This window comes from Centruroides vittatus, unplaced genomic scaffold, assembly GCF_030686945.1.
Source record: "Centruroides vittatus isolate TY-2023 unplaced genomic scaffold, ASM3068694v2 contig_375, whole genome shotgun sequence".
Lineage (NCBI taxonomy): Eukaryota > Metazoa > Arthropoda > Arachnida > Scorpiones > Buthidae > Centruroides > Centruroides vittatus.
The window spans coordinates 1,057,279-1,082,616 of NW_027122197.1; the positions used below are offsets into that span (position 1 = coordinate 1,057,279).

Genomic DNA, 25,338 nt, shown 5'->3' on the forward strand with positions numbered 1-25,338 from the left:
TAATTTGGGTATTACATAAATCTGCTTTTATTTTTAATAGCCGCCAAAGAAATATTTGCATAAATATTGTAGAAGAGTAAAAATCCCACATTTATTTTTTTCCTACTTTAATATTACTTTAAAGGATTATTTTATTATACGGTTAAGCGTTAAATAGGGAGGAAAAACCCCCGTTAAAACGAATCGACCGCTTGTTTGTAGGGAGTTGTTGACAGTTATCCCGATTCCGGATGAACAATCAAAGAGAAGAGTGCCCGGTTGAAAAGGGGGTGTAGTTAGCATCTCTACGTACCATACCATCTACCTGCTGATGGAAGTGGTACGGCTCACAGTGAGTAAATCATCCAATCAGCTGTAACGAGTCGTGCCTCCACCAATAGAGTGCCAGTTAGTAGGTGAAGCAGACGCCTGACGCAGAACGTCGATGCAGTGGCGCACGAAGCCCAGCAGGTTAGCATGACATGGTGATACTTGCTTACTGGCAAACACTTACATCTCGCCTGTGGATTATAACCTGTTCAAATATATCCAAATGCTCAATGCAATACGCTATAAAATCGTAGAAGTGTTTACTATTGAAGTGTCACATATACATGTTTTGACATTATGGACAGGTGTGACACTTTCAGATCGTTTTGCGCTCTCCACCCTGGCATCAATAACTTCAAAGTAAGATTTAATCGGTGAGTTTATTTACTTATTTATTAAATTCTAAAACTGTTTATATAATTAATTATTAATTTTTTTTTTGCGTGCACGAGTACTGAGTACCAATTTTTGGTATATTGAAACGGAGCGCCAAGATTGAGTAATTTTAACGCTTAAAAATATATATATTTACACACCAATTTAGTAATTTTAATCCCTTGCAAATGATCTAAAATGGCGTATTTATATTCTTTAATATATATGTTATAAATTAAAACGATCTAGAATTAAAATTTATACGGTGAAGTCATGCAAGTTCGGTTATGTTCTATATAATCTCTTGTATGTCTAACTGGAATCTATCCAAGATTTTCCAAGTTTAATGATATATTTTATTTCGTTTTTTATGTATAAATATATATAATTTTTTTATATTTTTAAAACAAAAATGTGCACTATTCGCAATGAATAGTGCACGTAATCTACTTTAAATAACCTATTAAACGATCTACTTAGGTTATATTAGATACTGATAAGAGATGTGGTTTTCTAAATGACTCCATCATATCTTCTATTTAATTTCGAATATTTTAGAATATTTTTTTTCTATTTTTTTTACTTGACTATAAATAGCAAATTTTCGAATGGTAGATGCATTTTGCGATCGTTTCGTAGTAATAAGTACGCTTGTACTTAAAGAAAATTTCTATGCAGTTTCCTAATAACCGAATCTAAAGTGTGGTGGAGGGGATTGCAATTTTATATATATTTTTGGATGTAGGAAAAAAACCCTTCATTCTCTCGTAAATTTTCTACCCATTTTTAAATTTTTCCACGTATTCTTAAGTATTAAACACAGAAGTTTATTATATAAGAGACGAAGAAAGTCGTCAGATTTTTTGGTTTTGGTGGCAAGTGATCGACCCCAGCATCTATCTAGAAAGCTGAAATAGTGTGATAAAATCCGGGGTTAATCGATCTGTATTGGCCAAGTGGCTTTAGCTCTTAATTTCCAAAGCTCGTACCCAAGTCACGCACAGTAACTTATGTTACATCAGCACCCACCCAAAGCACCATTTGGCGACACCCACTATACCGGGTTAAACGTATATTTCCGAATCGACAAAACTATCGATATTGCCTCCTAGTACCACTTTTCAAAAATTATACAACGTGTCGATGGTGTAATGTCCAGCCACACGCATTATTTATCTCCCACGAGATTTAGCAATTCCTTATCTCTCTACATTAATCAGATGTTATGAACTTGGCTGTAAAAGTATCATTGAATTCTCGTTATTGTTCCACGTTAATGGAATTTATATACTACAAAGAAAACACCCCTACCCTTAACTAAAATGATTGTTTTCCTCTTCCTTTCACCTTTTTTTTATTTGTAATTTGTCTCAAAATATACGCAAAATTAAAATTTATTTTGATTTATTATTATTATTATTTTTTGAAATTTTAAAGAGAGAAATTTCTGTAGTTTTTTTGTGTTTCATATATTTTTTTTCTTTTCGTTCATTAAAAATAAATATACGAAATTTTAAAATAAAAAGATTTCATTTAATTTCTTCTGAAATTTGGAAGTATTAAAGTGAATTTTTATGTATATATTTAGTATATACGAAAGTAGGAAATGTCATCTTCCATTTAATTTTTTGAAAATTCAGGAATGATAAAGAAGCGAAAGAGGAAAAAGTAAACAGAGAGAGAATTTTTAATTTCACAGAAGAAGAATAAATTTTATTTCTCTAAGAAAATATTATATTTTTTGGAAATTATTTTGAAAATATGTAAATGCGCACACATTTTGAAATTTCAGAGGGAAACGAAGCAAAAAATTTTACCACCTAATTCTAGAAAAATTCGACTTTATTTTTGTAAAATAGAGGAAACATTTACATCAATAATTTTTAAAATTTCAGAAATTGCAGAAAACTGTAAACGAAAATTTGAAGATTTTTTAGCAAAATGGTAGAAATTTCACATGACAATTTTTCACTTCCACGAATTTTTCCAAAATTCAGAAACCATTTTTCTCACTTAAATAACATTCTTCCATGTAAAAATTTCTAATTTTCTAAAGAGAAAAACGTTGAAAAATAAAGAATAAATAATAATAAAAACAAACATTTAATCTTTAATGCAACTTATACAAATTTACAACACTATTTGCAATAGTCTATGAAATAGTTTAATGATATTATTCCTTTTCAGATAAGAGACTTATATATAGATATTTTTTTCTTTTGTTTTGAAATAAGTTTATATATATATTTTATTTTAAAGCAAGAAAGATAAGAAATGTTCAATCAGTGAATGGAAAAAAATGTAGTTGTTTTGGAGTTATTCTACCATTTGGAATATCAGTTCTGTTTTCGTGATTGTATCAAATGTAATCTCCGTTATTGTATTTGAAATATAGGTCTAATGGTTACTGCACACTGATGCACAATATCCCAATATTAATAGCCATAGATGATCAGGATGTATACGTTTATCAATACAGGATGTGAATGGAATGATAAAGTACAGTTGTATAAGTAAATTACTTTTCTACATTAATCAAATCTATACCAATTTTTTTAAAAAAAAGTATTCACTGTATTCAATCGAAATTTTATTAAAAAAATAATAGAATTTTAAACTACGAAGTGCATTTTTTCTTAATAGAGACATATAGAACGATGCTTTCCTTACTTCTACGGGGGGGTGAAGTTTTTAAACCGCTCGTTTTTTATACTTATAAACAATTTCCTACTTTTTAAAAATAATTTTTATGTTACATTTCATAAGTTTTAGTTTATGTTTTATATTTAAAAAAAATTCTTTATGTGCCATAATGGAAAATGCGAATTGAGTGCAGCAAAAGCACACAGAAATGGAGGCAAAATAGAAATTTTTGTCGCCTGATATCCATTGTCTTCAGCAGCTGGCTCCGATATAATTGATTGCTTTTGATTCTCAGAGTTTGGAAGAGGCAACGTTTCTCCTATACAGTAAAAAGATCGGTCTTTGATTCTTTATCGAAACCCGATCTAGTAAATTATGGATTTTTCTCGAACTTTACCTGCAACTTAAAACCTTCCTGATGCTGTTGGATAGGATCGCATAACACATCGTTGGACCTTCACCTTGTCAAACGCAGACCGAATCTTTCCTCCAGTTGCATCTAACTTCTGACTACTTAATCCCAAGTTTGTTCCGAATTTAGAAAAGAAAAAGAGGAGGGGGATAAAGCAACTTAAATCAAACTTTTAAAATAAAAAATAGGGAGGGGCATTAATAATATTCAAACAAAGTGGAAATGTATTATTCCCTTTTCTTTGTGCTTCAGTTTGAAAAAAATTGTAGACTTATAAATTCCCTCTGCCTGCCTGTCCTTAATCTCGAGAACGGTGAAAGTACACGTGACTTCCGAGCTAGTACCGGAAGTCACGTGAATGCAATTCAAAAAATTTCCTCTAGAACGAAGTTACGTAGATAACCTGCACAACTCCGTTGTTATCAGGAAAAGTACGATTTACAGGGGCAAGACACTACAAATTTGAGATCGAGAGCGTATATTTTAAGTAAAATAAATTTAAGAATATGATTTAAACATTTTTTGCTCGTTTAAACTTCAGTTGTTGTTTTGAAAATAGATCGAGCAATTAGAAATTCAGATGTATCCATTAAACAGTGAATTCCGTCTTTTCTAACGTTGTGAATTATAGATAACATCACCTGCTGTGCCTTTATTTTGTGTGTGTTCAACCAATTTAGTGCAGTCAAGAATGACCGGACATGTTGCATCAAATGAGGCTAATAAATCTAATCTTTGAAATCCTGATTGGATTGAGAGAGTTTGAAGTGAACACCCTTGTGTGTCTGTCTTGTTGTGATTTCTTAATTCTAATAGACAAAGAGAAAAATGACACCAATAATAAAAGGCAAATTACTCTTTAAAAAAAACAGGAGAAAAACACAATTAAGGGGTAGAAACTACAATTTTTTATATAAAAAATAAATAATTTTAACCACAGTTTACTTTAAGAATTTAGTTTTTTATTTAAAAAGTTTTGTATATAATTATTTTTTAAATTGTTCTGTATAATTTTTTAAAATTCCATTTAAAAATTTCCAATTTATGTCAATTATATTACTGTTAATTCTAGTTATTGTTTAGAAATAAATATTAAATTAATTAATACTTAATAAAATTTATTAAAATTGTTTTTAGACTTTTAAATGGATTTTTTTAATATATCATTTTAAAAAATAATACGAAAATTAAAAATATATTTCTTAATTAAATTCATGTGCAAAATTCACTTAAATATTTCATTTTAAACTGAATTAAGTAATTAATTTATTTAAAAAAATAATAATATTTTAAAATCGTGTATATAAATTTCTAATTAAAATCTCAATATAATAGTAAAGTAAAAATTTTAACCAAAAAATTCTTATTTTTTTTATTAAAACAAGTGTAAATAATTATTTTAAACATAAAAAAAGCTTCGTTAAATAATAATTTTAATTAAAATAATTATTATAAAAAGGTAAAAATATATATTAAAATGTTAATTTTATTATTAGAAGCTTCGTTTTAAAATTTACTTTTAAAAAAAGAAAGAAATAAATTAAAGTAAATAGAAATTAAATGATAATAAAAATTTTCAAAGTTGATTTATTGAATGAATTTTATTTTTCTTTACTGAAAACATTTTAAAGAAATTTAAGAAAAATAAAATAAAAATCAATTCTCTAACATTTTGTAAGCTTCAATAATAATAAATTCGAGTAAAAATTATTATTAAAAAAATGAAATATTAAAATAAATATTTTTCTAATAAAATATTTCACTTTATAAAATGAAAAAGTATTAAAAAGTATTATAAGCTATTTAAATGCTTTTTTTTATTATAAGTATTTTAAAATTAAGTTATTTATATAAATTAAACTTTAGTAATAAAAAAATAACAATAATAATTTATAGAATTAATCCTATTTTAAAACTTTTATAATTAAGTTTAATTTTTAAGAAAGAATAAAATATTTATACTCTTAATTTAATAAAATATTTAACTTATAATTTAGTTTAAATCATTGTGTTTTAGTGGAAGAAAGCATTATATCCTCTGATATGATATATTTAATATATTGACTCAAGTTTTTTTTTTACTGCTTTCACTTAAACTTACCTTAAGAGATTTTCTTGTCCCACAACACTTATATAAGCTGAAAGGAATAAAGTATATAATCTACCTTCACTCACATAAAACTTTGATTACCAAGATTTCTCACTTTCTCCACCGAAAATATTCCTTTTCTCTATCTCTCTATGCACACTACTTTCCACTTACACGACAAAAAAATAAATAAAATTCAAATAATTTATAGGATATTTATAAATATTTTATTCTTCACAAAAATCCTAATTATAATTAGTGTTAAATAATAAAATAAAGTTAATTATTAATTTAATTTTAATAATAAACATGAATATACTTATTTATTTTCTATAAAATTAAATTTTAATTAAATATTTTAACGAATGTAAATAAATCAAATATTTTATTATGAGATAGAAGAATAAATTATTTATTATTTGCATAAATATATTTTAATTGATAAAAGTTAAAATGCGAAAAATTGCACGATTGCTTTTCTCTTTCCTCCTTATCCACCTTTTCCTCCTCCTCCTCCTCCTCTTTTCTTCTTCTTCTTCTTCTAACTTAACACTGTGTACAGGCTTTGTAGTAAGTCTGTGTGTGGATGATAGAACAGCAAACACTGCTATCATCGCTTTCTTCCTCTTGTGGTTATCCACTCCTATAAATATTCATGACCATGCTTCATAGTTGGAAGTTGGAGCACACAGGAGAAACCATGCACGTAAATGATTTCTTGTCTTCTAAGTAACTTGAAAATTTTCTTGTCTTATCTCTTATTATGTTATACTATTACGGTAACGTTGCTATTATTATGGTAATAGCACCTCCAGTTCTTGTATTTTTTTTTTACATCGTCTAATTATCATATTAAGCTTATGCTAACAACGTACAAATGCTATTGTTGTATTAAGACATGATTAAGTTTTAACCCCACCCGATTTTCATGTTAATTTCCTGCTTATAAATTTATTTAAATTATACATAAAATTAGTTATTTTCGTACCTTGTTATTTTTAATAAATTATTCTAACTTATTTCCATGCAAAAATCTACATGAGGATGCACGCGTATAGATAGCATGACTGGGCATAGTTTCGGCTGACTTAATTCCTTGTAACTTAATTACACGATTATTTAATGAAGTATAATCACGTGATTGTTAAATAGTATTAATATGTTTAAGTTAATTAAGCATGCCACTAACTACTTGAAGTTACGACGTTGTTAAAGGGGGGTTTTGTCTATCGAGTAATGTATAATTAATGCGTTAGGATATCAAGTTTTTATGCACTTTACCGTATTTTTATCATCTGTAAATAAATTAAAAGGTGTATTTTTTCTGTCTACTGATCCATTTTAAGTGTAGAAATTGGTAGTAGCACGTCTAATAATAGATTAATCGAGTTATTAAATCTCTTACACCAGTATGAGTTTGATAACTAGCAACAAGATGTAACTGTCATGTTAAATTATCACCTGATAATCGCACGATTACGTTTTCAGTAATTAAATCAGACATAAAATCCATCGGTATTGTTGTGTAGTCTCGTGGCATCGATACTAAAAAGCCTTAAAAAAGCTTGCTGGAAATACGAAATAACATTTTAACAGGTTACTTAATAAATTACTAATGTTGTTCATGTGAACATTTTAGTAGAATCGACCCCAAATTTCCTTATTAGTTTAGTTAGATCGCTACTTAAAGTGTACATAATTTATATTTCGAAAGAGGGTAGCATGTTAAACACACTTAAGTACTCAGCATGAATGATTAAAACCTCGAAATATCAATATCCAATTATTAAATTTAGCACATTACACAAGGATAATTTATCAAAATATATGTATATTTTAACACAAATTTTTACAACTTTTAAGAGAGGAAGTATCATATTTTTACATCTACATTTATAAAATATTTAAATTTCTATCCAAGGATAATCAATGTTTTTATAAAGATAAATCCTTAAATGTCTAAGAATCACTACCCTTATATATATATATAAACCCTTCCATATCAGTGAAGCATAAAGATAGAAGATAATATGTAAATTATATATCAAACACATTGTAAGTTCGATAAATTTAGCTGGAAATATTTTTATAAAAATATCAAATATTTATTATCAGAATTCGAAATTGCTCAGATAATTTAATATTTGCTCTTCCGTCGTTTATCTTGTATTAAAGTCAATTTCTGCTCTTACAAAAATCCTGTTACATAAAAGAATTTCTGAGTTATTTTCAATCTTTCCCTCCCCCTTTTTTATTTTTGATTCATTCACGTGCTTACGTATTAAACATTACACCCGAAGGGGGAAGAGAGTGAATTACTTTTACGTGAATTTAATGCCCGAAATTAAAACAAATTTCTCAACATAATTTAAGTGCATTAACCTTTAAAACATTATATAAAATCTTAAAATATTTTTCTCTTTAACCGGATAAAAACAGATTTATTTTTAGATATAAATGATAACTGTCAACGTGAAATCTTATCATTCATTTGATAGCATAAACGATCCTTTTTTCCCCTCTTCTGTGACATCACGGTTTAGATAATATCAACAAAGTGTAATTACCTTAAATATGATTACTGTTCTTCCTATTGTTTTTTTTTTACCACTTCTATTGTTTAGGCCGCTTAGGAGAGTGTAGCTTTTGTATTATTTTATTTTGCTAGAATAATAATTAATAAATTATATTAAATATGTAGGTGTTACAACAATCATCTTTACTCTCTCTTGGGATTTTATTTTTAAGCCTACATAAACATTGCTTTAAAAATTATGCACGTGAATTCTGAAGTGACGTTCCTTAAGGAAATAATGCCTTGTTAACTGTAATAATCAGTAAATATAGGAAACGATAAAACACAGCAATATGTAAGAAAAATAGAATATAAGAAAATGGAATATAACAATATAAGATATAGGAATGACGAAACGAAGATGACAAACAAAAGTAATTTTTCTGATGATTCTTTACGGGTTCTTTGATTGTTTTTTAAATATATTTTTGATTGTTATATGATTTATCAAGGAGAAACAATTGCTTGATTATTGTAATAGTAACAAGGATTGCTCGTTTACTCGTACACAAACATTCATTTAAATAAATGATTTATGAATGCCGTTATAGTAATAATAGCGCATTGCTGATCAGCGTGGCTATACAAATATTGTAAATATTCTTTGTGCTGTTTCCTAAATTTGCATGAAAGTTAAGTACTGATATAATAACGAATTGAATAGTTTCGATTTGTTATCGTATATTTTAATTATTAGTATACTTTGTAACAGTGCTAAAGCGCATTCTTCACGTTTCGTTTCTATGGTGATATCACGGAGAAGATACTAAATTCAATATGAGCAATTTGCTTCCTTGTAAAATGATTCTAAACCGTAACCTTTATAATAATTTACATGTTGGCAGTAATTATTTTTCCATATATAATTACAGTTGCAAGAAAATCTGCGTGGAAAATCATTAAAGAAATGTGTTTAAAATATCGCTGGAAATAATCAATTTGCTATAGGAAAACGTTGAAAAATTGTAATATTTAACCTGGATATTAATTGAAATATTACACGTTAAAGCCATAAGAGTTCGAATTATTAAAAATAAAAAAATAAACTGTTGGCAAGAAGCAAAGGGACGAACGGATCGATAAAGTATTTGCTATAGCGCTTTCAAGTTAAGGTTGAAAAATATAATTGTAACAAAACTAGAAATAAGAGCGCAGCCAGTAAATTGGAAAAACTGATTGGGATACATCACGGTCCACTGACCTTTTATTAGTATTAAACCGTAGATACCACATTGTTGGGGGATACATTTCCATGTCTGCTATCGACTGTCGTTTCTCTCGTACCACCTATAGACGGAAACAGACAATTTTCTGGATGGAGAAAGGTTTTTACCTGATACTGACAGTGATGGATGCCATACGTCTATAGAGCAAGATGTGGCAAAGCGAAACTCTCTCGCTAGTTGTGGACAAGTATGGTAAGATGCATGAAGGACTTTTGCACTTTGTCGTTCGCTCTTGATCGTAAAAAATATAAAAAAAATAAAGTAGCTGACAAGAAATTGATTTCTAAAAGCTTCGTAATCACCATTTCCCACTTTTGACTTCTCCCATCCGACTGTCATATTTTAATCAACCTACTGGGATTATTAAAATGACAGAATGTCAATATTCTGAAAATATGAGTAATGACGTTCAAACACGGGGAGTTTTCCATTTATTACCATTTAAATAATCCAATAACTGCTAGAGTTAAAGTTGTTTTAAGTAGACGTTTAAAGAACTTTATGATTAAAATCTTCTTCCATGATTTACCACTTTCAATATTTCATCCAATGGAGATTTCAACTTTCAATTCATAGATTTTTTTTTCTTTACAATAATTTGTGACTTTTGAACTATAATTCAAGGCTTTTTTTCGTTTTCTTCTAGTCCAGCTTTATATATAAATTTGTATACGGATGATACAATAAAGTTTATAGATTTAGCCTGCATTGTTCGAGCTTAGATACTGTGAAATCGTGAACATTATCTAAGTTTGAACACTGCTAGATATATTCTTTGCATGTATAAAATCAATTCTGATGTTAATCCAGTGTATTAATTCATTATATACTTCAGATGTAAACTTTAATGTGTAAAATTCAATAAAATACCTTAAAATTTATTTATTTTACCACTTTCTTATTGTTGTAGTGTGAGGTATTGCTGTTCTTCCTTAATCTTAAGAATGGAGTTAGATAAATAGATTAAAGTGAAGATCAGATATGGAAAGCTTAGGGGCAGGAAGTCCCGATTAAATATGTACTAACTTCCGGTTTAGACCGGAAGTCACGCGATTTGGTTTCAAAAATTTTACCCCTGAACGGAGTTACATAGCTGACTGGCACGACTCTGTTGTTACCAGGAAATGTATGATTTACAGGGGCAATGCACTACTAATTTGAGATCGAGAGCATATATTTTAAATGAAATAAATTTTAAAATATGATTGAAAATTGCAGCCTGGCATTGTGACGATTTCACAGTAATTTTTGCTCGTAAACAATATAATTATTTTGGGGATGGGTCTAAATATTAATGATTAAGGAGGAAAAAAATATATTAAGGATGAAGTAAAAGATAATCTGTAGTTTATTCAGTACGATCCTATCAAATTATCATTAAGCATTAAATAATAATCATGCTGTTTATAAATTAAATTACGTGTGTAAAATAATTATTAGTTTTTAAACAAAAATAAAAAATGTACAAAGTGGATCCTTACTTGATATATTAGTCAAATATTTTTGTTATCAAGTATCTCGATGTCTTAATTAAGATCTTCTTTAAAAAACAATAAAGACAAACAAATATTTGCTTTCATCATGTTTTAAAGAAAATAATCATTTTAAAACCTGTTTTTAATTATTTTTCTTCTTTTTAAATTAATGTTTGTATTTGAATATTTTAATTATGCTTATAAATTATTCTTTAAAAATGATACCATTAAACTCATTTCCTTTTTACACGTTTAAAATTTCTTTGCCGATATATTAATAGATAACGAGCATTTTACGTGATATCCGAACAATTTTAAAAATAGAGAGAATTTTTCAAATTTATAAAAGCTTTACTCTCGATTTCTTTTAATATTCTTCATAGAGAATAAGCCTTAATTATCTTTTTAAAATATGAATAAAATATGAAGTACGGATCTAAAACTTTTCGTCGTGTTAGCTAAATGTCTCGCATCGATTTTTCTTTTTGTTTCTTTTCTCCCCTCTTCTTCCTCTTTTAATTTCTGGTTTCGTTTCTTTCTACGGTTTCAAAATTTACTCGAAAATAAGGATTTTTATTAATATATTTGTAAGTTTTAATGAAAGATTTGTGTAATTTTAGATTAGGTTAGTCACTATAAATGATATTTGTAATTTTAAGTGAATGTGCAGAATTGGGCTCTACATAATTCGGCTCATAATTTGAGTTTTGTGTAGCATTGGCTCTATAAATTTGGGTTCTGTGCAACATTGGCTCTATAGAACTGGGTGCTGTGCGGTTTGGTATAAGTATACGTTATACAATGTTTCCAATTAGAAAAATTTCTCTGTGTTTCCGAGTTTAAAATTGGGGTGCTTTACTGGGTTTTAAATTGGAGACGTTCTTAAATTCAATTTTTATCGTTTTTCAGAAATAATTCTTTATTCATCCATTCTTCGAAAGTCCGCATGTAACGAAAATGTTACCGTATTGTCTACTTATTTTAAATTTTCAGTTATTTCTACTTTATTATAATTAAATGCAATTTTAATATTTCAATCCATAATAAATTCTTTCAAACTCGATTTACGCTTCTAATTATCATTCTTTTTTCACAAAAAATTCATTTTTAAAAACCGGAATGTGTGTTAAATTCGAAGTAACACACGAGAAAGTTTTAAAATTACTAATTTTACAATTTTCTAACTTTTAAAAATGTTTACTTTTTAAATTTTATACGAATTAAATAATTTTTTTTAGTTTATAACATATTGAATTTTTTAAATAACCGAATAGTTTTCGAATTAAAAAATATAGAAAATTTTTAATTAAAATCGAATTTAAACTTTAAAAATTCGTCAACCTTAAAGTAGTATATTAATATTATTTTTATAAATATGTTTTTTAATTAGAGACTTTTTCTATATTTTTGATTTTTCACCAGTGTGTTTTATACAATAAAACACACTGGTGAAAAATCAATTTTAGTGTTTAATAATTACACAGATTGTTGTGTTGATTGGACGACCTTATACATAATTAAATGTGCATTAATAATCGAATTTAACATGGAATTTTCTTAAATTTTACAAATTATTAATGAATTGATACTAGAATGAATGTTGTATCATATAACATATCGATTTGTTTATTAAATACTCGAAAAGGAATGCCGAAACATAATTCTTCCTTAAGCACAGGAAACACAATAATAGAGCTTACTTAATGTCCAAATATATGATTTAATAGCAATCCTTCACATTATTTTTCCAGCTAACAATAAACAAACCCATAAAAATGTATCGCAGCATCTAACGTTATATCCAAGCTCATTACTTTATATATAAAAATCTCGATATAACGTTAATTTAAAATCACTTAAATTATTTAAAAAATTATTATTAATCGCAATAAAGTAATATTAATTTATTGTAGAGGGTTATATTAACGGTTGTCTTTAGAATCAATAAGGGGAAAGAAATATAAATGTTTAAAAAAAATAAAAATAATAAAGAAAGATACTTCAATATAATAATAGTTAGAAGAATATCTAGATAAACAAACTTTCTTTATATTATTTTTATTTTTTGTGGTGTATGGCAGTAGCTTCGTTCTTGAAACTAATTAAAAGTGTTTTTTTTTCCTTCTGCTCCTCCTCCTCCTCCTCTTGCTCCTCTCTCCCTTGCTTTCTCACTAGAATGCATTGCTGTCAAGAAGTGGAAAGAAATGACTTGTTTGAAACTGGAAAGCATTTCGATTCAGTCAGTCTCTTCTGCCAACTCGACTCTTTATCCGAAACAATTACAAGAAAAACTGCCGACTGTAATTAGCTGCATGGTTTTCTGTAAGATCTTTTTATACATTTTAAAAATTTGTACAAATTCTCCTGCTTAAAGTGCAACTGGGATAATTTTATTCTATAGCCATAGTAAAAATTTTCTTGAAGTAACTAATGGACGTACATTTTTGGAATATTTTCTCTAAACTTAATAATAATTAATAAAAATTAAAAAATTCTTTTTATATACGAATGAATAATTTAATTATATAAGTTAAAATTATATAAATTGTATTATTATTATCTTTTTAGATTGGTTAAAGAATTACCTACATTGCTCTGCACAGATGAAAAATGGACTGAAGAGAAACAATGTGTTCTGGTTTTCCTATGCTCTTTAGTATAACGTCCACAGTGCATTATGTCCCTATATAGGGTCAGATTGGTGCTAGTTGTATTGTGTTTACAACCCGTATATTCCATGCCGGAATGTCTCAGTATCTGCTCCTGTAAATGGAAGAATGGTAAAGAAACTGTTGAGTGTGTTGGTGCCGATTTAGTGAATGTGCCATCTGGATTGAACACAGGTGCTCAGGTATTAGATTTAAGTGGGAATCTTCTTCACACGCTCAAAAGTAAAGCATTTCAGAAAGTTGGTCTAGTAAATTTACAGAAGATTTACCTGACAAGGTGCGGTTTAGTAACCATAACTAGTGATGCCTTCTACCAAGTATCAAATCTCGTGGAGCTTGATTTGAGCAACAATTTCCTGACAACGGTGCCTTCAGCGATATTTAAAGACTGCCAATTACTCCGGAAACTTCAACTGAGTCATAATCCCATTCAGGTGGTCGAAAATAGTACATTCGTCGACTTGGTGCAGCTGACAACATTAGAGATGTCGCACTGTCAGATCGATACTATCCAACCTAATGCGTTCGTTGGACTTAAAAATCTGGAATATTTAAGATTGAACGGTAATAAATTAAGGATATTGAGTGGCAAAGTTGTACAATCTCTCCCTCCTCTCTACGCTCTCGATCTTCATCAAAATCTGTGGTATTGCGATTGCGGACTTCTAGAGGTGAGAGAATGGATGATCAATAACAACGTACCTATCAGTATTCCACCCAAATGTGAACAACCTCAGCGTGTTCGTTATAAAACATGGGACATGTTGGAGCTTCAAGATTTTGCTTGTCCACCGGAAGTTATGTCCGTTGATACTCATTTAATTCTGTCGGAAGGAACAAATGCCACGCTGACGTGTCGAGTTCGTGCTGTGCCTGAATCTGAGGTCCATTGGGTGTGGAGAGGAAGAGTGATAACCAATCTTTCACTCATGTCGTTCGGAAGACAAATGTACATGATACGCGAGACGGGTACCATACATAAAAGAAGCACCTTGACAATTATGAATGTGATGGTGAAAGACAGTGGCAGATATCTATGCGTTGCTGCCAACAGAGCGGGAAACGTTTCCGTTAATGTGACTCTAACCGTGAATGCGAGGAGCGAAGATAGTTCTGGACTGGCAGGTGGCGAGATAGCTGGTATTGTTATTGGACTATTCTCCGTATTGACTTTGTTATTTGTGGCAGTATGCTTCGTGGTACTTCAGCACAGACAGGCACCATCGGAAGAGAGAAAAAATATAGGTGTGAAATTATATAAAAATTTCGATTCTCTCAAACAGAATCAGCTAGAAATGACGAGCTTAGAGAGGCAATGCGGGGATGGAGAGGATAGTGAACCACAAGCAACCCCTCACGGGATCACTGGTAACAGCGGATATGCATCCGAAGCCGGAAACAGTGTGCAATCGGAAGAGACTTACTCGACGTGTGACATACCAGATAGGGACTTTGTAAGAAGAGCAGTTTATGATGATGACCTATATTTGTCACGAACGCGCGAACCCTCCTTATTTGGGGATCACAGGACGTGGAAATATCGAAGGAGAGAGGGTGACGGTAGTTCCACTAGCGATTACAGTGCCAAAAATATCCAATATGTCAGGAATCAAAGTGCACTTTATATTGCTACTCTTCCTGGGAGGAAAGACCATTATGGTGATTCACATCCGCAGTTGTTAAGAGCTGCTATGAGAACTAAATCTGAAAACGAAATGTTTAAAGAAGACAATTATTTAGCTAGTTCATCGATATCAAATCAAGGTACGTGGAAACGTAGTCCAATCATCCCTTTTCATCTCTCACTATCGCCAGAGGCAAGAGATTCTCCTGACGAAGGTTTAGGAGATGAAAAGGAATACGAAACCGATATTTTGGATTAGTGGTCAGTAAGTATTTATCTTAAGACATTATTGCTTCTTAATCTAGTTAAAAACTCGCTTAAATTCGTGATTTTATAAAAGAAAAAATCATTTTTTTAAACAAAATGACTTCTTGAAATTTCCTCGTTATAAACAAGCAACATTGTAACAACATAGGTAAATATTTGAACAAGTAAACTTATTGTTTACATATTTCTTAACATGATACTGATGCAGGTACATAATTTATTTCTTATAAAATATAAATTTTTACACGATAACAATTTATTTTTCTTACTAAAAAACCATTAGTTTAGTAATCCTTTCAAATGTAAATAATTATCAAAACCTACTTTTTTAATGCCAAGAAAATATTAATTTTTATCCTATTTTATAATAAATAGAAGGAGAAAATATATAATAGATTATGGGTATAGAATAATCCGCAATTTAAATAAATTTAAAGACGTAGAGGGGAAGAAAAATAAATAAAAATAAAAATAAAATGCGTTTCGTTGCTTACATTTTCCACTACATTTGCCATCGATCAATTGTCAATTTTGCATAAATCTCGACAGTTTTTCAAATATACGGTCAAAGAAAACAGTCAACAAATCTTGATATGTTTGAGTAAAAATTTTTCAACCTTTTTTATTTATTTATTTATTTATTTATTTTTTCTTCTTGAGAAATTTCCATCTAGGAAACAAGAAAAGTTGTTTCTGTTGTAAGTACCATATCGAGTAGTGAATGGCGGGGTGATCGTTATAGCACTAGCTCCATTACCTTGTAAAGTTAAACTATAATGTATATTTTACTGTTGTAATATTTTGAAAATGTTTTTGGCGGAAACTTTTCTTAGTCTAAAGTTATTTTGACAAATAACCTCCTTGATGTATAGCTTCCAAAGAGCCGGAACTTTCGTCCTATTTTGTTGTTTGATTGATCACATTTACTACCCCCACTTCGCTTCCAATCAATTTTTGTTTTTCTTTATTTTCGAGGACAGTTGGATGATGGAATTTTCTATCGATTCTTCTCACACTTTTTCTGTGACACTTTAACTCTATAGGAAAGCCTCAAGGCGGATATATCTGTGCAATAGGACACCGTCATCACAAGATATTACTTCCTGCAAGAAGTTTCCTTATAATAATACCAATTATTTAAAAAAAAATTCTTCTTAAGTCCAATTAAAAAGTGGAAAAAATGCATTATTTTTATATATTTTTTCTTAATATATATACATTTTTTCCCCCTTAAGTTTGCTGGAGAAATTGGGTTCATTATAAAATACACTGGTTTCATTTTCCTGTTTACCTCCGTAGAAACACCACAAGAGACCATTATCTAAATTATGATAAAATATATTTATACGTATACATATATATATATATATTGATTTTTAAAACAATTCTTCTTATTATTATTTTTTTCATTTTTACTATCGATTAACCTGAGTAAATATGCGGATCGACAAACAAACATATCATTTTTCTAAGTTGAAATGATTAGTTTCTGTTATGAATGATGGGGAAATATCATGTTTTGTGGCAGAAATTAGAGAAAAATCTGCGTAAATATATATTTAAAAAGGATTGAAAAGACAGTTGAAAAAATAATTTGCATAGAAATTAAACTGTTATTTTTATCATCCATAACGGCTAAGCTGTCATTGATAACTCCAAAAATGTATGGAGAGATCAATAATAGTTTGAGCTTTAATAGAATATGGATAGAGAGCACCATCATTATTATCATCTATTCTGTTAAATTATTCTTAACCACTCCAATAGATGGAGAGATCTACAGCAGTTTGAGCGTTAATAGAAGGTCAGACTTGACGATGATGATGAGGAGGAGGAGGAGGAGGAGAAATTGAAGCTTAAAAATAATATATATTAACATATAAAATACAAAATAATAAACGAGAATTCCTACAGGAGCGTGGCAGAATTCGAAATCATTGGTAAATTAATGCTTACAAAGTACGGAAGAAAAATCAGTAAAACCATTCAAAAGTAACAAATAAAATGCATTAGTAATGAACAGGATAATTTCTAGATAAATATATTTAAATTAAAAAATATATATAATAATAATTTTTCCATCGATTTATGTATGAAAAATTAATCTATACGTCGAGCTAATTAGCTAGAATATTAAAAAATCGAGTCGTAGTTGCACACATCAACCGGAATTTTCTTCAGATAAATAGCAATTTCCAAAGGTACAGAGTGCATCAGCAGTGGAAAACAATGATTTTTAATAATCTGCAAACCAAAGAGTAAATGTAAAATTAGACTTTTAAATGATTAAAAATTTAAAAAAATAAAAAAAAGAGAGGTCGTACATATACCGCAATAGAGCGCCTCGTCACCATCTCATTAACTCGCACTGATTAAAGAGGAGTAAAAAATTAAATAGACTAAATTATCTTTAATAATAGCATTTTATTGAGATAAAATGCCAATTAAAATCATTAAAAATGTTCGAAACTGACAGTAGAATCGTGCAATTTACCAAGGAATTGCAGATGTTAGATAGAAACTTGGTGGCAATGCGACACATTCATTGTTACCTCAAACATGATCGTTAGTTCGTTATACTGTCTGCATGTCTGTCATTATAATTAGACGTACTCACGCTCTTTACATTACGTTACTCCGTACTGTTCTAGTTTTATTCATAATGGAATATTTGCAGCTTTAGTTTTCATTTTTGTTAGTTTTATGCATAATTATTCTCTGATAATATTCTGCAAGCCATCCGTAATGAATACAAGATTTTAATACGTTGCTTATTTATTCATTTATTCTTGCTTTCGGCTGATATATGGCCCCCTAAATGATCGATACGATTCATCACTCAAGTTTGGATAATCATTAAAAAGCCATTAAAACTATTTATGACCGAAATTGCATTATTGTATATTCTGTGCAATGTACGATACTTATCATTCCCCCGTACGAGACAAGCATGTTTAGCTTCATAATAACATATCTAAAATCAGTTTTCGTATACCATAAATGACATCTCTTAGTAAAGGAGGTGCACTTTTATTTATTTTTTTTTTCTCTCTCTCTCTCTCTATCAAGTGCGAGATTGGATGGAGCAAAGGTAGGGTCCTGCTTCTGTCTAACAGTAACGTAATTCGATCAACTGTATTTCCTGACAGATTATTAAAGCCACTCGAGATATTTCTGGTGGATCCAACCGGATAAATTGTCCTATTTTTGGCCCGAATCATAACAAACTTTCCTTCTTTCCCCCGTTTTTTTTCCTGTGGCACCACCTTTCAGGTCAACACTCCTGAGTAAACGTTATCGCTCCTCTCATCAACAATCATACCATGGCTCTTGTAGAAAATATGTAATTACGTACAGCCGGATCAGTTTCTTTTTTTCTTTATTTTTTTTCTTGGGAAGGGACAATAGATATCGATAAGAGGACATTGTTGAGTACAAAAGCTAAGGCGACTCGATGTCTTGACTTTTGGCTCGAAACCAATATCGTTAAACTTTAGTTCCTCGGGGTAATCGTCGAACGTCTTGCTTCTTTCCTTTACCGTTCGAGAAAACAATATTGAAGTTGACTTTTGTAGTGGCTTTCCAACACTAACTGTCTCTTTTCATCGACCCAATTCTAAAAGAAACTCAACTTGTCCTTTCAACCTGATTTACAAAGTCCTCCCTCGTGTATGAAAAAAATTTATTGCAAATCCAATAAATATAAGAATGTATATACTATATATATATATATATACTTACTCTCCTTCTGTTTCTTGTTTCGAACTTATATTGCTTGTCCATTTTACTATAAAAACTTTAATACCATCTCGAAAATTTATCTTTCTGTATATTTATACACAAGAAAGATAAGGGGAAGGGGACATTTTTTTCTTGTTTAAGTTTTCCTAGTTTCTTTATATATATATATATATAGTTAACGTGTTTATATCGAAGTGGTTAGCTCAAGAATCAACGAATAACTTCGCTCCACTGCACAATAATAGTTTTAAAATACTATACTCGTGGTTTATGACAACACGACTTATTCGACTGTAAATAAAATGCAACTGAAACGAAAACAACAATTTATTTTCTTTGCACTTAAAATAAAAAAAAGAAATTATTTTTTATCGATAAAATAATCGCATTGAAAATCATTTATAAAATTTGATTTTAATTGAACAATTTGGCACGTTCTTATCGAGCGTGTGGTATATAATGCGCACCCCTTGGAAGAAATCTTTTCTTTCCTTTGTTTTTTTTTGCCAACGTGCAAATTCGGTATTTAAAATAATAATAATAATAATAATTTAATTATTTACGCGTTTTGAATTTATAAAATTGATAATTTTACAGTTGAAGGTGATTAGTAATAACAAAATTAGTCTTATCGCTTTTAATTTTAACAGATAAAGTATTATTATTATTATTATATTTAATTCGATTTTAATTGTGTACGATTTTTCAGATTCTCTTATTTATTAAATACATAAATATACAGATTTTTATTTATTTATAAATACATAATTTTTTAAAGATTATATTTATAATTGAAGATAATAAGTGGAATTAAGTTTCAATGATGGTAAAATTGATACTGTCATCTATCATAATAAAATTTGATAATTTAATTATATCATTTGCTATGATTTTTGGCAGAGGTTCTTATCAAACATCTTGTAAAGGACCTGTAAATGTTCAATTATTTTAATTTTTTTTCAGCATTTTTAACGTTTAAACATTCTTAATTTGACATTTTAAAGTAAAATTTAGCTATTTGTGTGTTAATAAATTATTAAAATCAATATTTTTCTTGTTAAATCAGCAGTTTACAACGATGAATTTCACTTAACAATAGTGATATTGATACTGTGATCATGTAATTCAATCTATCTACGAATTTTGGAAGAAATTCTTATGTAAAAAATCCTGTATAATACTAAATAAACGTTTTAATTATTTAATTTTTAATCTCAAAATATCTTTAAATTTGATTCAAAGTGAAATTTAGAAGAAAGGAGGAAAATATGAAATTTGTTATTAGTATGAAATACCTATCAGTGTTGTAGAAAATTGCTGTACAAAATGAAAAGTTGAGTTAACTTTAACACCTCTTAAGCACACGGAGTGCAAAATGCAATAGAAATTAGGCGAAAAAACAATGTAACTTGTGTAGTACATTTCCCTAATGGAAGAGAAAATGTTTAATTTCCAAATGGTGAACATTCGCTTTGCAAGCCAAGAACCTAATGTCAGAAATAATGTGGAAACATCCATACAAAGTAGAAAGACTTGGAGGTTAAAGGTAATTTTAGATTATTCATGGAGGTGCCATTCTGCAAGGTTATTCATGCAAAAGCCATGAGCAAGATTTCTGAAAAGAAAACGTCGCTGCTTTATTTAAACAGATGTGCGAGAAGAAATGTGCATTGTTTTTCATGTGGGATGGTATCACACAGAGTTTTTCGGATGTAAGTGTGTGATTTCTGTACACAGTGAATTAAAACTCCTTACAGTATTTCATATTTGTAACCATGGGATTCCAGAGAAAATTTTACAATGGGGTAAAGCTTGCAGACAAATAATTACATAATAAATTTTTTGAGTTTTTTAAAGAGAGACAAAGCGATCCATGGTGTGTAAGTATACATCTCTATCAATTTTACGATTATAATTTGTGGAATTTTTAAAGACATTCCAGGGGAGGACAAGTGCTTGTTTGCCCCCTGCGAACACCCATATTTGTGGCCCATTTCCATAAAAAATTTCTGCATTTTCTTGTAATTTTCCAAGTCAAAGGACTGAATGTCCTCGAATCACATTTCTATAATTTACCGTCTACATACACTGCCAACAAGGACACTTGTATAATTGTTAAATAATACAAATTATTCCATATTCGTCTACTTTCCTATAATAAGTTTATACATTTTTAATTAATAAATCTACAGTTGAAGATGATAATTCATTTAATCATTGACACGCCTTTTAATTTAATAGATAATGATACCTTACTATATTTAATTCAATTTTAATTATACCATTTACTACAATTTTTGGCATGGTTCCCCCTTCAAACAGCCCGCATAATATCGAATAAATCTTTAATTATTTTAATATTTTTCGACCTTCTCTAATGCACGGATTCGATTTTATACGTTTTTAATTGTTAAAATTGGCATTTTTCTTGCTAAAAATATAGACGGTGGCTTCGTCCAGTTATTAGTGTTAATAAAATTAGTGTCATCGTCTTCTAGATAATAATTCTTTATTGTATTTTCCTAATAGAAATCTTTTCTTCCTCTTAAGCTGTAATTAAAAGCATTATCTTATTGTTGTCACTAAAGAAAAGGCATTTTCATTATCTTCCTTTTACCTTAGGTTGATTAGACAACTTTAATTTTTCATAGTGGTTAATATTTGATGTGTTACCAGAAAGCGTATCCATTAAACACTTCTTTCAATTCGCTTGTTATGAAAGATTCTTTGTCTTAAATAATTATAACCCATTCGTCTAATCAGTTCGTTTTAATAATTAACAATTTAAGGTACAAATATCTCTAGTGTAGTATCGGAAAATTGTTCCAATGATTGACCTCCAATGACTAACGAAAATGTACTGTACTGTACGTAAAATTACGAATAAAAGATCGATTCTGTATTATATAATTACGTAATTAAGTGAAATTTCGATGTATAAATTAAAATTAGAAATATACCTTTATTTGCTATTTTATTGACCCGATTTAAGATCGCACAGTCGCTATATCGAGGTTTTTCTTTGTTAAAAGTAAGGTAAAGGTCGCGTATCGCTTAGTTTCTGAAAGGAATATTAAGGAATGGGCGAGAAAAGAAAGTTAGCCCACCTGCAGCGTGTAGAAAGTATATTTTTGAATGGTTTTAACGAAGAATAATCAATTTTTTCTTGTGTTACCAGTCAACAATTGAAAGTACTGTTTTTCTTATACTAAACACATGCTACAGAAGCACTAGAAGTGTTCTTTGTTACAGTTACAAATATAGAATTTCTATAGAATATAACAAAGGAAATCATTGTGTATTTTTGTAGACTGTAGCCAAAAATATTCTTCCTATATATATAGCCATGTTTTCTGTAGTAAAACAAATCTACGAGGAATATTTTATAGTGTAGTAGCACAAAGAATTCTGTATTTTATAACTATAACCAGGAAGAATATAGATAAATCTATGAAAAATTTATCCTCTTGTATACTGTACGGTTACAAAAAAGATTATTTTTGGGGGTACAACCCAGCTATAAATAAAGCTTTACGCAGTGACAAGTACACGTGAGCTGTATCGTTTCAAACACGTGAATTCCGTGTTTTTAATCACGAAAGAGCCTGATATTTTGCCCGAAGTAACAATATAAGTAAATGAATGCTATAAAAATTGAAATATTAAAACATTCCATTAAAAAACGAAACCGATTTTTCATTCATTTAAATAACAATTTACTTAATAAACCACCCTTTAAAGAGGGGAGGGAGATTGACTTTGTTTTAAACATTCCGCGTATTCTAATATAGACTTCAAATACATTGATGTGGGAAATGAATGTAAGGGCATTAGAGAGGTTAGTCACGAATACGTATGAAGTTTTCAGGCATCGTCACGTATATCACGTACTTTCTATCTCATACAGTCTGCCAGTTCACGAATCCAGAAATAAAAAGCGATTCCTTCGCATTCTCCTTGTTTTCTAACTATTCGATTTTCTAACGATTCACTTTTTTCTCCGAATAAGCTGCAATTCGAAAAAATCAGGCAGAATAATAATAAAGGATAAATAAATAAATGATACCAAATTTGCTACTCTTTTCCTTACTTTTCCTTCTTTTATATACGTTATAACAGAGGATAAAAAGACGACAACCCGCAATATTTTTACATTTCTGGACTCGAAGGGCAATTTCGTCCACCCAATTTGAAGCTTAATAACTCCCGTGTCTTTCGTTCAAAATTTCTGAAATTTTTCGGGGTGATTTGGGTATTAGGTGGGTTAATTCTGTTAAATTTTCGTGGTTAAAGGTCGACGGGGTGGTCGGAATTAGTAAAAAAGTTTACTCGTTATCATTTTACAATTTTTACAACACTCGTCCCTACCCTCAAAATTAAATTTTTGCCGTTTTATAATAATCATATAAAAAGTGTTTTTAAATAAAATCTCGTAACAGATGGCGCCACACGCAATTTTAACTTTTTTAGCCGGGAAAGTTACGCAACTCATTGCTGGTGAAATTTAAAAAAAAAAAAAAAAATTCTTCTCTTCTCTTTCCTCTTCTAGAACTTATCTACAATTTTTATCAATTAAATGTACTGAACGTGGAGCTTTAAGGTGAAACAAGTTAAGCAATTACGCATTATGGATTTTATCTAGGTTTTCTAATTCCTAATTAACCAAACTCTTTCCTGTTTCGTCCTTAAAAAAACTCTGGAATTTTTTTTTTCCAAAATCTAATTTCCATACTTTGTTTTTATTGTTATAGATCCGTGAACTCATTTTTTAACCTTCCTTAATTAATTTAAGAGTTAAAATGTACAATTTTTCTTTCGATTTATTCGGTAGAATTGAAGATAAAAAATGTATATATATATATTTTTTTTTTTTCCCTTAAAAAAACAATTTATTCTTCTAATAAAAAACAGGAAACTGAGATAAAGTGTAAAGTGTAAGTTCTTAAAAATTTTTCTGGAGTGCATCTTCTTTCGTCTGCATCCGTTCTAGAAAATTGTTACACTTTTACTCTCGCAAAAGTTTTATATATGTGATGCGAATAAAGAAGATCGTAAAATTTTAAAAAATAAAAATTCAATAAATAAATTTATTTTTTGTCGTGTTTCTCTTATAGGAAAAGAAAAAAAATGTAATTTTATAACTTTGTCTGCGTATTTTTTTATTCGTGTATAAGAGGATTTTTTTATTTTCAAATCGAATAACATCAACGTGTCTTTGGTAGGTATTGCCTCGTAAAATATCATATTTAGCTCCTAATGAATAACATTTTAATAAATTTTAATCATTAGGGATTGAATATCATTAGGGCTAAATATCATTAGAAACTGATCATTATTAGGAGGTAAATAGCATTAAGGACTGAACATTATTAGGGGTTAAATATCATTATAAGTTACTGAACATCATTAGGCACTGAACATCATTAGGCACTGAACATCATTAGGCACTGAACATCATTAGGCACTGAACATAATTAGGGACTGAACATAATTAGGGACTGAACATAATTAGGGACTGAACATAATTAGAGACTGAACATAATTAGGGACTGAACATAATTAGGGACTGAACACACTTAGGGATTGAATATAATTAGGGACTAGGGACTGAACGTCATTAGGGACTGAACGTCATTGGGAGATTTAATAACTTTTTACACAAAATATCACTTACTTCCACGTTTTAACTGCATATTTGTAGTACAGGTGAAAGCTATATCAATAAAAAACATAAATAATGGAATAGTTTATTTATAAATCTATTAAATAAATATCAAAATTTTATGAAATCTATAATTATTTTTTCTTATTTCGTATTTATAGGGACATCTGTATAAACAATAAACGTGACATTATGTAGGTAAACTGCATCTACCTCCATGCAAGTAAGGTGTTTCAAGGGTATGATTAAATGCTCGAGTATCAAGGGAACT

At 29.2% G+C, this 25,338-nt stretch overlaps 1 protein-coding gene across 3 annotated transcripts in view; it reads left to right on the plus strand.

Annotated features, from left to right (window-relative positions):
• The first annotated feature begins 200 nt into the window (after positions 1-200).
• The window catches only part of LOC136975559 (leucine-rich repeat-containing protein 24-like), a 50,315-nt gene continuing 25,177 nt past the window's right edge, over positions 201-25,338 (plus strand). The window contains exons 1-3 of one of the 3 annotated variants that reach the window (XM_067270638.1): positions 201-683; positions 13,280-13,426; positions 13,673-15,662. In XM_067270638.1, the coding sequence (XP_067126739.1) occupies positions 13,782-15,656 (1,875 nt within the window). In that variant the 5' untranslated portion in view covers positions 201-683; positions 13,280-13,426; positions 13,673-13,781 and the 3' untranslated portion in view covers positions 15,657-15,662. The remainder of the gene's footprint in view (positions 684-13,279; positions 13,427-13,672; positions 15,663-25,338) is intronic. The other 2 variants (XM_067270639.1, XM_067270640.1) reach the window with 2 other exon arrangements.